At 19.6% G+C, this 11,651-nt stretch overlaps 2 protein-coding genes across 2 annotated transcripts; both read left to right on the top strand.

Annotated features, from left to right (window-relative positions):
* Window positions 1-643: 643 nt before the first annotated feature.
* On the top strand, window positions 644-1,656 carry SRAE_X000093300 (Purine nucleoside phosphorylase; the record flags this gene model as incomplete). Its single annotated transcript, XM_024645336.1, has 2 exons — window positions 644-765; window positions 810-1,656. The coding sequence occupies 2 exons, from the start codon at window positions 644-646 to the stop codon at window positions 1,654-1,656; spliced, it is 969 nt and encodes a 322-aa protein (XP_024510805.1).
* Window positions 1,657-3,682: 2,026 nt separating this feature from the next.
* SRAE_X000093200 (Anion exchange protein family and Bicarbonate transporter, eukaryotic family and Bicarbonate transporter, C-terminal domain and Band 3 cytoplasmic domain and Phosphotransferase/anion transporter domain-containing protein) lies at window positions 3,683-8,604 on the top strand (the record flags this gene model as incomplete). Its single annotated transcript, XM_024645335.1, has 8 exons — window positions 3,683-3,848; window positions 3,894-5,068; window positions 6,377-6,475; window positions 6,538-6,625; window positions 6,691-7,161; window positions 7,204-7,434; window positions 7,489-8,447; window positions 8,527-8,604. 8 exons carry the CDS (start codon window positions 3,683-3,685, stop codon window positions 8,602-8,604), a joined length of 3,267 nt encoding a protein of 1,088 aa, XP_024510804.1.
* Window positions 8,605-11,651: the final 3,047 nt, after the last annotated feature.

Genomic DNA, 11,651 nt, shown 5'->3' with positions numbered 1-11,651 from the left:
CTAGTAAAAATTTTAATTAAAGACCATTCATAATCAAAAATATATGACCTTTTAAAATATATTTAAAAATTTCTTACACAAAAATTTCTATTTTGAAAATACTATATATTATATTTATTTGTAATTTTTTTTTGTAATAGTTTAATTTTACTTAATTTTTATCGGAACAAATTATAGTAAAAAAAAATTAATTATATGGCTAATTTTTCATGAAAATTTATTTAGCGAAAAATACATATTAATATTACAGTTAAAATTTTTACCTAGTAATATATAAATGTTATCAAACTATCAAATATTTTATATTTTTCTTAACTTACAATTTTTTAAAATTATAAAGAAAAATTAATTTTTTTTTGTATCATGTGACAAGTGAATTATTTTTTACAAAAATTTTTTATCAATTTTTTTATCAATTTTTTTTAAAACAACAATAGTTTCTATTTTTATTTTTAAACAAAAAAAAATATATATATATAAATATTCTGATATTATTTCTTTATAAATATTTGTAGTGACATTCTTTTTAAAACTATACTATTTTAAATAAACAATTATTTTAAATATTTTTTTTTTATATTTATTTTTATATTTATAGAAATTACATATATTTTTCAAAAAAAAATTTATTAAAAATATCATAATGGCTGAGATTAAAACTCGTCTATCACTTGACAAAGAACAAATTTTAAAACATGAAGATAGTATTTCACCTTTCCCAGAAGATTCATGGAAAAATCATTCACTTTTTAGAAGAAAAATAGAGTAAGAGTAAAAATTTTTAATAAAACAATAATTTTTTTTTTTAGTCCAAAAAATTACGATGATATTATTGAAGTTACTGGATATATAAAAAAAATTGCACAATTAGAAGAAATACCAACACATGGAATTATATGCGGATCTGGTTTAGGTGGTATAGGAGATATTGTTAAAGATCCAATTATAGTACCATATTATAAAATTCCTGGTTTTCCAATTCCTAAAGTACCAGGACATAAAGGAAATTTATTATTTGGTAAAATTGGTAATAAATATGTTGCTTGTCTTCAAGGAAGATTTCATCCATATGAACATGATATGGATATGGCACTTTGTTCAATACCAATACGTATATTACATTTACTTGGTGTTAAAACATTAGTTGTATCAAATGCTGCTGGTGGAATAAATCCAAATTTTGAGTATGGTGATTTAATGATTATCAAAGATCATATATTTATGCCTGGTTTATGTGGTTTTTCACCATTTGTTGGTTTAAAAGATCAACGTTTTGGAGCAAGATTTGTTTCAGTTCATGATGCATATGATATTAATATAAGAAAATTAGCTCTTAAAATTGGAAATGAACTTGGTATTCGTATATCTGAAGGTATATATGTAATGTCAAGTGGTCCACAATATGAGACACCAGCGGAAGTAGTATTATACAAAAATGTAGGTGCTGATGCACTTGGTATGTCTACATGTCATGAAGTTACAGTTGCAAGACAATGTGGTATTAAATGTTTTGCATTTTCTCTTATAACTAATATTGCTAATACTGATGCTGATAAATCTGTTGTGGTTTCACATGAAGAAGTATTAGAAATTTCTGCAAATGCTTCAGCTCGTGCATGTAATTTTGTAATGAAATTACTTGATACTATGGAATAGTAAAAAATATATTATAATTTAATATATAATTAAAAAAAAAAAACTATATTTTACATTTTTATAACATTCTTTGTAATCAATTATATATATATATATAAATAAATTTACATCTTAAGTCTTTATTAATTCTACATTTATAAATGCTTTATATATATAAAAGTTTACCTAACGTTTTAGATAGATAATCAAAAATTTTGATTATTCTAAATGACATTATATTTATTAACTTATTTTTAATTTGAATTTATTATAGATATTATTATTATATTTTAAACAATTTTATTCTTTATTTCTTTCTATATTTATTTATTTTTTTTTTTTGGTTTTTTTATATATCTATTTATTAGATAATATTTTATTTTTATACTCTTATATAAAAAGATGACATTTAAAAAAATTTTTTTTCACCACTTTTTGTACTTTTATTCTTATTTAAAATATATATTGTAAGATATAATAGTAAGAAAAGTCATATAATTTAAATATAATATATATGCCTTTTTCTTACATTTATAATACTTTTATATTTTATTTTAAAAAAGTGTGTAAGAAACGATACAATTAATTGTTTAACTATACCTATATTATAATGTTTAGTAAATACAATATCTTATAAATTTATTTGTTTGCATAAATTGTAAGAGATATTTAAAACTTTTAATGGCACCTTTAACTATTAAAGTACGTTTTAAAATATCAAGAAGAAAAAAAAAAGGAGGAATCGTATTTATATAGTAATTGGTATCAATAATATATAAAAATGTATCTAAGCAATATTTTATTCATTCTATTCATTTATTCGTTAAAACTTCTTTTCTTGGACATCTGTTCGTTAGTACTGTTAATTCTTAATTTATCAGTTGTTATCATTTGTACCAATAAAATTATTGGAATGTGATAATATTCATAAAAGTTTTTCAAATAAAAAGCTAAGTTTTGTTTAACAATTTCGAATAAGAAATATTCTTTTAAGGTTTATTTGTAAGCTTAATTTTATCATTAAATTGTTCTTTTTGATTGTAAGAGTGATTTTTATAAGTTATTTCTATATATTTCTTACAAACATCCTCATTATTTGTTTCTCTTACAAAAAGTTAATCACAAATAAAACAAAAAAAAAAGATATTTTATGTCTTATTCAATTCATTTATAAATATTTATTATATTTCATGAATCATTCACTAAATGATAAAGAAATATACTAACAATAGTCTATAAATATATATATATATAACAAATCAAAATATTTAAAATATTATGTTATTGTAATTTGAGAATTACTATATGCCATTGTAATATAAAATATTGTATCAGTATAACATTATTATCAATATATTTTTAACAATATCAATTTTAAATTTTTTTTTAATTATTAAGAAATTATCTAAGCATTAACTTTCATTTAAATAACAATATAATCTTATTAAATTTAAATCTAAAGTTATTTTTAAAGTTCTTAAATTTGTATTTATCTTATTTAATATTTTTTTGTATATTATTATAATTTTTTTCTTTGAATTTTTTAATCTTTAAAAAGTTATATTAAGAAAAATTGTTTTTGTGATTAATTTTATATTTTAAGTTTATTTACATTGATTTTTTTTTAGTATCTTTACAATCACTTTACTTTTTTTTTTTAATATTATAAATTAAAATTTAATATTTACTTTAAAAGTGTTAAAATAGTTAAAATGATTAATTTTATCTTTCTTACATCTTATTCCAAAATATTTTTACACAATGTTTATAATATTGTTGTTTTATTGTTTTTTTAACATTTGATTAAAAAATGACACATACGTTTGATTCACTCTAATTTATAGTTAAAACTTTTTTAATATTTTTATTCAAATAATAACATTAAAATATTTAAAAATTAAACTTAAGAAAATTATATATATATCATTTAACTTTTATAAAAATATAACACTTTGTTATATATATTAATTATACATATTCCTCTTTTATTTATATTCTCATATTACTGTATTAATATATTTTTATAGAATTTTATTATTCCATCATTATGGATAAAAAAACTTCCATTGACAATTTAATTGATCATTCTCATGTAGTTGAGAAAACTGATAAATCTACCACAGAAATTAAAGTAGTAAAGCCTGAAAGTGCTTTAAAAAGAAAATCTTCTGCATCTCATCCTGTTCAACATGTTAAATTTAAACTTGGTGCTGGTAAGTAAAATAAGTTATTCTATTTTAATATGTATTTTTTTTAAGGTGATGATGAAGGGCATTATTCAAATGAGCCATTATCATTTAATGAATATGAAAATGATATTAGAACACAAAATGGTCGTAAAGAAAATAAACAATTATTAATTGAAAAAAACAAAAGTGACATTGACAGGATTGCTTCTAAGTCAACAATAAGTTCTTTAGAAAATAATGAATCATCAAATGATCATAGTCATTATTATCATGATATAAATCCTGAAAAAGTTGATGGAGAAGTATTAGTTGAGTTGTTTGATTTAAAAAATCCAGTAACAGAAGGAAAAAATAAATTTTGGGAACAAACTTCACGTTGGTTAAAATATGAAGAAGATGCTGAAGAGATAAATAATCGTTGGGGACAACCACATGTAGCTTTTTTAAGTTTTGATTCTTTAATTCAATTAAGGAAAGTTATGAGTAAAGGAGAATTTCATTTTGATGCCGATATTAATAATTTTAATGAGTTATACAGTTTACTTGCTCAATCATTATATTCAGAAGGTTTATTGAAATGTGATCAAGCTGATGGTGTAAAACATATAAAAGATATCTTAACATTAAATCATAAATCAGTTGGTAGAAAAGTATCCCGAAGTAATACACAAGCTAGTTCTATATTATCAATTAATTTTTCAAATAGTTTTTCAAGAAATAGATCAACATCACAAACACGTTCGGCATCTTTTCAAACAAAAACTTCATTATCATCATTAAAACCTCATTCTGGTTGTGAAACAGTAAAATTAATAAATAATGATATTTCAACTAAAATTAATGAAAATCGTAGTTTTCCAAATTTAAGAAAAGTTAATGAATCAAATGATAATATTAATGATTGTATAGAAAAACCTAAAAGACGTTTATCAGTATTTCAAATGTTTTCTGAAAAAAATTCATCTGATGGATTAGAAAAAAAGAATTCATTTTATCATAAATATGATGATATATTTAAAAATCTTCCAAAAGGTTGTGAAAAAGCAAATGTTTTATGTGGTTGTATACCTGATATGACAAAAGCTAGATTAGTTATGATTCGTTTAAAAAATGCCGTTTATTTAGATGATTTTTCTGATTCTAATTTACCATTACGTTTCATATTTGTTGTTCTTGGACCAGTTCTTGATGAAGGTAGTTATCATGAATTAGGTCGAGCTTTGTCAACACTTTTAGCTGATTCTGTAAGTTTTGTTTATAAAAAATAAATGTAAAATATTTTAAAATTATAAATACTTAGTTTAACAAATATTTTTTTTTTTATTATATACAAAAAAAGATTTTATATAATTTTTTAATATTATTTAATATATATTTTTTTTTACATTTTAACTATTATATGTTATTTATATAGTAAAAAATATAAAATTAACTACCATATACTATATATACAACTATCAAAAATTTATAATTAAAAAGATAAAGAAATGTTTAAAAAAAAAGTTGTTTATGTATTTCATAAAAAATTGATCTTTTAAAATGTTATTTATCTAAATGTTCATTAAATAAAAAGATATTTAATAATAAGGCATATTATTATTGTGATTATATTCTTATTAATTTACTATTATGGTAATGGTAAATACTTTTGTAAACATAAATTGTCTATAATTATATTTGATTTTAACTACCTAGATATAATTTAATACATATCATTTTAAATATTTTTAATTGGATAGGTTTTTTTTTTCGCAATTTTTAATAGATAATTATATATATAATTTTTGAATATAACACATGCATATCCAGTTCTAAAATTAAATAAAATGTTTAGTAACATGATAGTAAATGAAGTATTCATTAAAAGTTATAATATATTATTTATTATTTTAATAATTCTTTTATTAGATAGTGTATTATATTTTAAAAATAAATTTTATAGACAAAAGTATTTTTATTTTTTTTAAAAAAATTTAAAACTATTTCATTAATTATTAATAACTTGAATTTTATTTGTTTTTTTATTCGAAATAAATAAATCAATTGATTGTTTTTTAATATTATAAAAATAAATTGTAATTTTTAAAGATTATCAAAAATTTTCTCTTTACCATATTTTTAAATCAATAATAGTATAATAATAACAATATTTATAATTACTATATTTTTATAACAATTTTTTATTTCTTCTTTGACAAAAAAAGTTAGAAATTTTTAAAGATACATTAATATATTTTAGTAATATTACTTAAATGCTATTTTCTTACAAAAATATGTATTCTTTTCATTGAATATAAATTTCTATTATTTAATAAGGTCATTCGTGATTAATTAATTAATTAAATGAATAAACATTTACAAAAAAATTATTTTTAATGAATATTTTTATGTTGATTTAACAAAGAAAATTATTATTTTAAAAATTTAAAAAAATAATCATAAAATAAAATGTTAATTTTTTTATATAAATAATATTAATTAATTAATAAATTTAATTTATATTAAAAAAAAAAAAACAAAATATAAATAATTATTATTTTTCATGATTTTAGCATTTTCGACGTATTGCATACGCTTCATATAGTAAATCTGATCTTATTGACGCTGTTGATTATTTCTTAAACGATTCTATTGTAATTCCTCCAGGAGGTGTAAGTTTTAGCATACTAAAAAAAATTATTTTTTTTTGAATAACTTAATAATTTATATATAGGTTGATAATAAGAAATTGTTATGGAATAATGAAATTAAACGTTTTATAAAGAAGAAACGTGCTGATATTATAATGACAGAACGCAAAGGTAAATTAAATATAAATAAATAAATAATTGATAATTATTTTTTTTTAAATATTATTTTATTGAAGGTGCCGTTATGAATGTTTTAACTCGTAGTGATTTACAAAAAGTTCATGCTTCAGCTCATCATTCAATTAATATGTCACATCATAATTTTTCTAATGATGAAAAAAAAGATTCAAAATGTTCAATGTTTAAAGGATTACGTAATGATATTATATCAAGAATTAAACATTATACAACTGATATAACAGATGCCTTTAATTTACAATGTCTTAGTTCAGTTGTTTTTATGTTTTTTGCTTGTTTTGCTCCAGCAATTACTTTTGGTGGTTTAATGGGTTCATATACTGAAGGACAAATGGGTGTCACTGAAACTTTAATGGCTCAATGTATTTGTGGAATATTATGGGGATTTTTTGGCTGTCAACCTCTTATTATTATGAGTGCTACAGGGCCTGTTTTAGTTTTTGAAGCTGCATTATATACATTTTGTCAAAATTTTCATTTAGATTTTCTAACGATTCGCCTTATAACTGGTATTTTTATCTTCCTTATATCAGTTATATTAGTTGCATTAGATGGTTCAAGATTATTAAAATATGTCACAAGATATACAGAAGATATTTTCGCAACACTTATATCATTTATATTTATAACGGAAAGTCTTAAATTTATTAAACATACTTTTCATGATCATCCTGTGGAAAATTTTGCCTATTATCAAGAATTTCATAATAAATGTGGTAATGTATCAACTATTCAAAATATAAAAAAAGTTCCAGATGTTGATGCTTTTAAAAATTTAATTGGTAAAGGAGAAAATGTTTTAGATCATATTAAAAATATTTGTGTTAATCATACAGAAATAGAACCAAATACAGCATTATTAACCGCAATGATAACATTTGGTGTTTTTGCTTTTGCTTTTTGTTTGAAAAAATTACGTGATAGTTTTTTTCTGGGAAGACAAGCTAGAAGACTTGTTGGTGATTTTGGTGTATTAATATCAATTGCTACATTTGCTATAATAGTAAGAGTTTTTTTTAAAGATCCATATATATCAACATTAGAAATGAAAAAAGATTTTGATTTTACAAATAGTACAGCAAGAGGACATGGTTTAATTATATATCCAAAATTAGCTAGTGATGATTTATTTTTTGGTTGTTGTGTTGGTTTTGGTGTTGCATTACTTGTTTTTATTTTATTATTTGTTGAAACAGAAATTACTGAATTATTGTTAGACAGAAAAGAACGAGGTCTAAAAAAAGGTAGTGGTCGAGATTGGGATTTACTTTTAGTTGGTTTATTATGCCTTTTAATGTCATTTATTGGTTTACCATGGATGTGTGCTGCTGCTGTTCAATCACTTGCACATTGTGGTTCATTAACAGTAATGAAAAAAAAAGTTCCTGGTGCAAGACCTGAAGTTGATTATGTTATTGAACAAAGAATAACAACAATTGGTATTGGATTAAGTATAGGTGTTGTAGCATTTTTTGGTGAATATTTACAATTACCAATGGCAGCATTATTTGGTGTATTTTTATATCTTGGTGTAATGAATCTTTCTGGCGTTCAATTAAAGTCAAGAATTATTTTGTTTTTTATTCCTGAAAAATATCATCCAGTTGTTCCTTATACTGAAAATGTTAGATTAAGAAAAATGCATCTCTATACAACAATACAAATATTATGTCTGATATTTATCATTTTTATCAAAACATACTTTGCACTACTTTTCCCATTTATTTTGATTATTTTTATTTTAATAAGACTTTTCATATTTCCTTATATTTTTAATGAAAAAGAACTTAAAGCTGTAAGTTTATATAAATATGAATTTTTTTTAACTTTTATTTTTAATTAATTATATATTTTATTAAAAAAATTTTTTACAGTTAGATGGAGAGGATGATCAAGATGATGATGAATGGATGGAAAGAGATTTCTATGAAAATGCACCTATTCCTGTTTAAATTTTTATACGGTACATACTTTAAAACCACAATATTTTTTTATTCTAATACTTCATTAAATATTCATTTTTTTCAATGAAAATATATTTTTAAATAGTTTAAACATTTAAAATTACTTTAAAATTTTTTTTTATTTTTATTAATTGATTTTATTATTGTTAAATATACTTTATTGAAAAAAATATTATTTTTTACTAATAAATGGAAACATTTTTTTTAATTAACATTATAAAATATCAAATATCTTACAATAAAATAATTTTTTAATATATCATGTGTTTTATTAATTACAATTAAAATAAATCTTTTTATTTCTTATTGTTTTTTTTACTTTAAATAAATAATATTTTAATTTTATTAAATGTTTTATGGTTTATTATCATAATTGTAATTATTTAAATTAAAAATGATTTTTATTATTAATATATATTTTATTATATATTGTATTACAAACATATTTTATAAAATTTAAATAATAAAATTTTACTAATTAAATATTTTATATTTAATTTTTTTTTATTATATTAAAATAATACTTTATAAAATAAAATAAAATTTGTATTTCCCCTTATTAATAAAATTATTTCTTTTTATTAACCTTCCGAAAAACCTTTACTAATGACACAATATTATAAATTCTCTAAGATTAAAGATACCAAACAGTTTAGCATAACAACTGTTAGTGACCAGTACTTATAATTATTTGCACGGTAAATAGCTATTGTCCGGGTTTTGATCTTACTATATGTTTAATGCGATGAAATTTCTTTACAATAGTAAAAAGGTAAATTTTCATAGGACAATCATCGTACTCATTCAATTACATTTTAAAATAAAGAAGCTTTAAAAGACTTTGTTCTAACAATAGTATAAATACTACAATCAAATTTGAGAATATATCAAATGATATCGAAAAATTAAGTAAATATATATTTATTAAAAGAAATAAATACATATGTCAATTTTAATTTATCTTTTATCAAGTTTTCCTTATAACCAGATTTAAAAAATAAAAAAATTATCCTTATTTTTCATTATATTGAAAAAAAAAAGAATTTTTTAAATAATAAAAAAAAAATTACTTTATTAAATATAATATTTTTTAGTAAAAGTTGTACATATGTAATATAATTTTTATTTTTAAAAAGAAATATATATAAATATTTTAAAATTTTTGTTTAATAAAAAAAAAAATCTTTTTTTAAATTAGTTAATTTATTTTATGATCATCCAAAAAAATTTCTATTGTTTTAATTAATTGTCGGTATAAGTATTAAAATATCTTTATGATATCATTATCCCTTTAAACAAATACATTAACAAGTTAATTATTGTTTGACTACACTTATAATCTTTAAACGGAAGTTTATAATATCTTTTGTCTATTTTCATAACTTCTATTATCTTTTTACAATTCCGCACATTATTAAGAAAAGTTCAACAATGTTTACTGAAATCATGATCCTACCATAATTTCTTTTCATGCCGATACATTATGTGAAAGGAAGTCTTTTGTCATTCACCAATTACAAGATGTATTATCTTACTTAAGTTTGTCATTTTGTTTATTCCATCAAAGTATGAATGACTTTTTAAATAATATTATAAATATATATATATATATATATATATATATATATATATATATATATTTGTAATGCTGTTTGTAAAAATCCTTCATTGAACATACATACACTTCTTCCTCATAATTACCATATGTAATAGAAGTTTTTAAGTGAAGAAACTTCTTTTATTGTTTATTTCAATAAAAAATTCATGTTGATAAGAAACATGTGTTGTTATATTATTGGATTATATACTATTTCATGATTGTTATTATGGTAAACCTTTAGTGTTTATTTAAAATTTAACTTTAGAATGTTTATTTTTATTAAAATTTTTATTTATATTAATAAACTTTCCATTGTGGTATCATTGATAAAAATAATTTATCTGAAAATATTATTGACTAATGTTAAAAGAAAAAAAAATTTTTCTCAAAGAAATAAATATTAATAATTTTTATAACATAATATCATCAAGTTTTATTGTTTTTTTTATTTATACTAATCAATTAAAAATAATTTTTTCTTTAATTAAAAAATAATCAAAATTAATTAAAAAAAACATATATATATATATGAATAATAATTTATACATTATGTTATTATATTTTTGAGTGCCATAAATAAAATAATTTGTTAATGTTTTGTTTAAAAATAATTTATTTATAGGTGTCTTTTATTAAAATATTCTTATAAATATAAAGAAAATATTTCAAAAAGAAAATAAATCTTTAAAGTGGTTTGGATTGAAACAGTTGTTATATATATTAATCTTTTCTTAATAATTTTTGTTTCTTGATATTCCCTTAACTACTTGTTGATTAATCAATTCCATTGGTTTGATGAGTTACAACATATCAATCACATATGTGTGTTGATGATAAATAAAATAAAACAGACTTTATATATTTTATTATAATATAGTAATTGACAATTAAAATAATTGTCATGTTTTAATGAAATTAATTAGAATGGATGTTTTAAAGTACCTTGTAAAAAAGATAATAAAGTATAATAAAATGTTATTTATTATTTTTGTAAATAATATTATTCCATTATTAAAGATATATATTGTAGAACAAACACTTTCCAAAAGTATACTTATATTTTAGGTATTGTATATTTTTGAAGTCAAATAAGGTGAAGTTTTAAGCTTATTATTGGTGCGTCAAAAGATTATCCGATAAAGAGAAAATAAAAGTTGTTGAAATAGTAGTCAAGAGTTTGCTTGCTTGCTTTCCATATGTATAAATATGTCATAACGTATTCACTAATGAAAGAATATATATATATATATATATTCATATTGTGAGAAAGTTATTGAAAGTAAGTAAATAATTTTCAGAATACGATAATAATTAATCCTTATCTATAATCAGATTGAATTTCTGTTTATGCTACCAAAAATTTTGATTTATTATAAATCATGTATATTTATAAATATATTTTCTTAAAATATAATAATAAAAGATTATAACAGCA

The sequence above is a fragment of the Strongyloides ratti genome, assembly GCF_001040885.1.
Source record: "Strongyloides ratti genome assembly S_ratti_ED321, chromosome : X".
In the NCBI taxonomy this organism is placed as follows: domain Eukaryota; kingdom Metazoa; phylum Nematoda; class Chromadorea; order Rhabditida; family Strongyloididae; genus Strongyloides; species Strongyloides ratti.
This window is presented reverse-complemented; position numbering and strand designations above follow the sequence as displayed.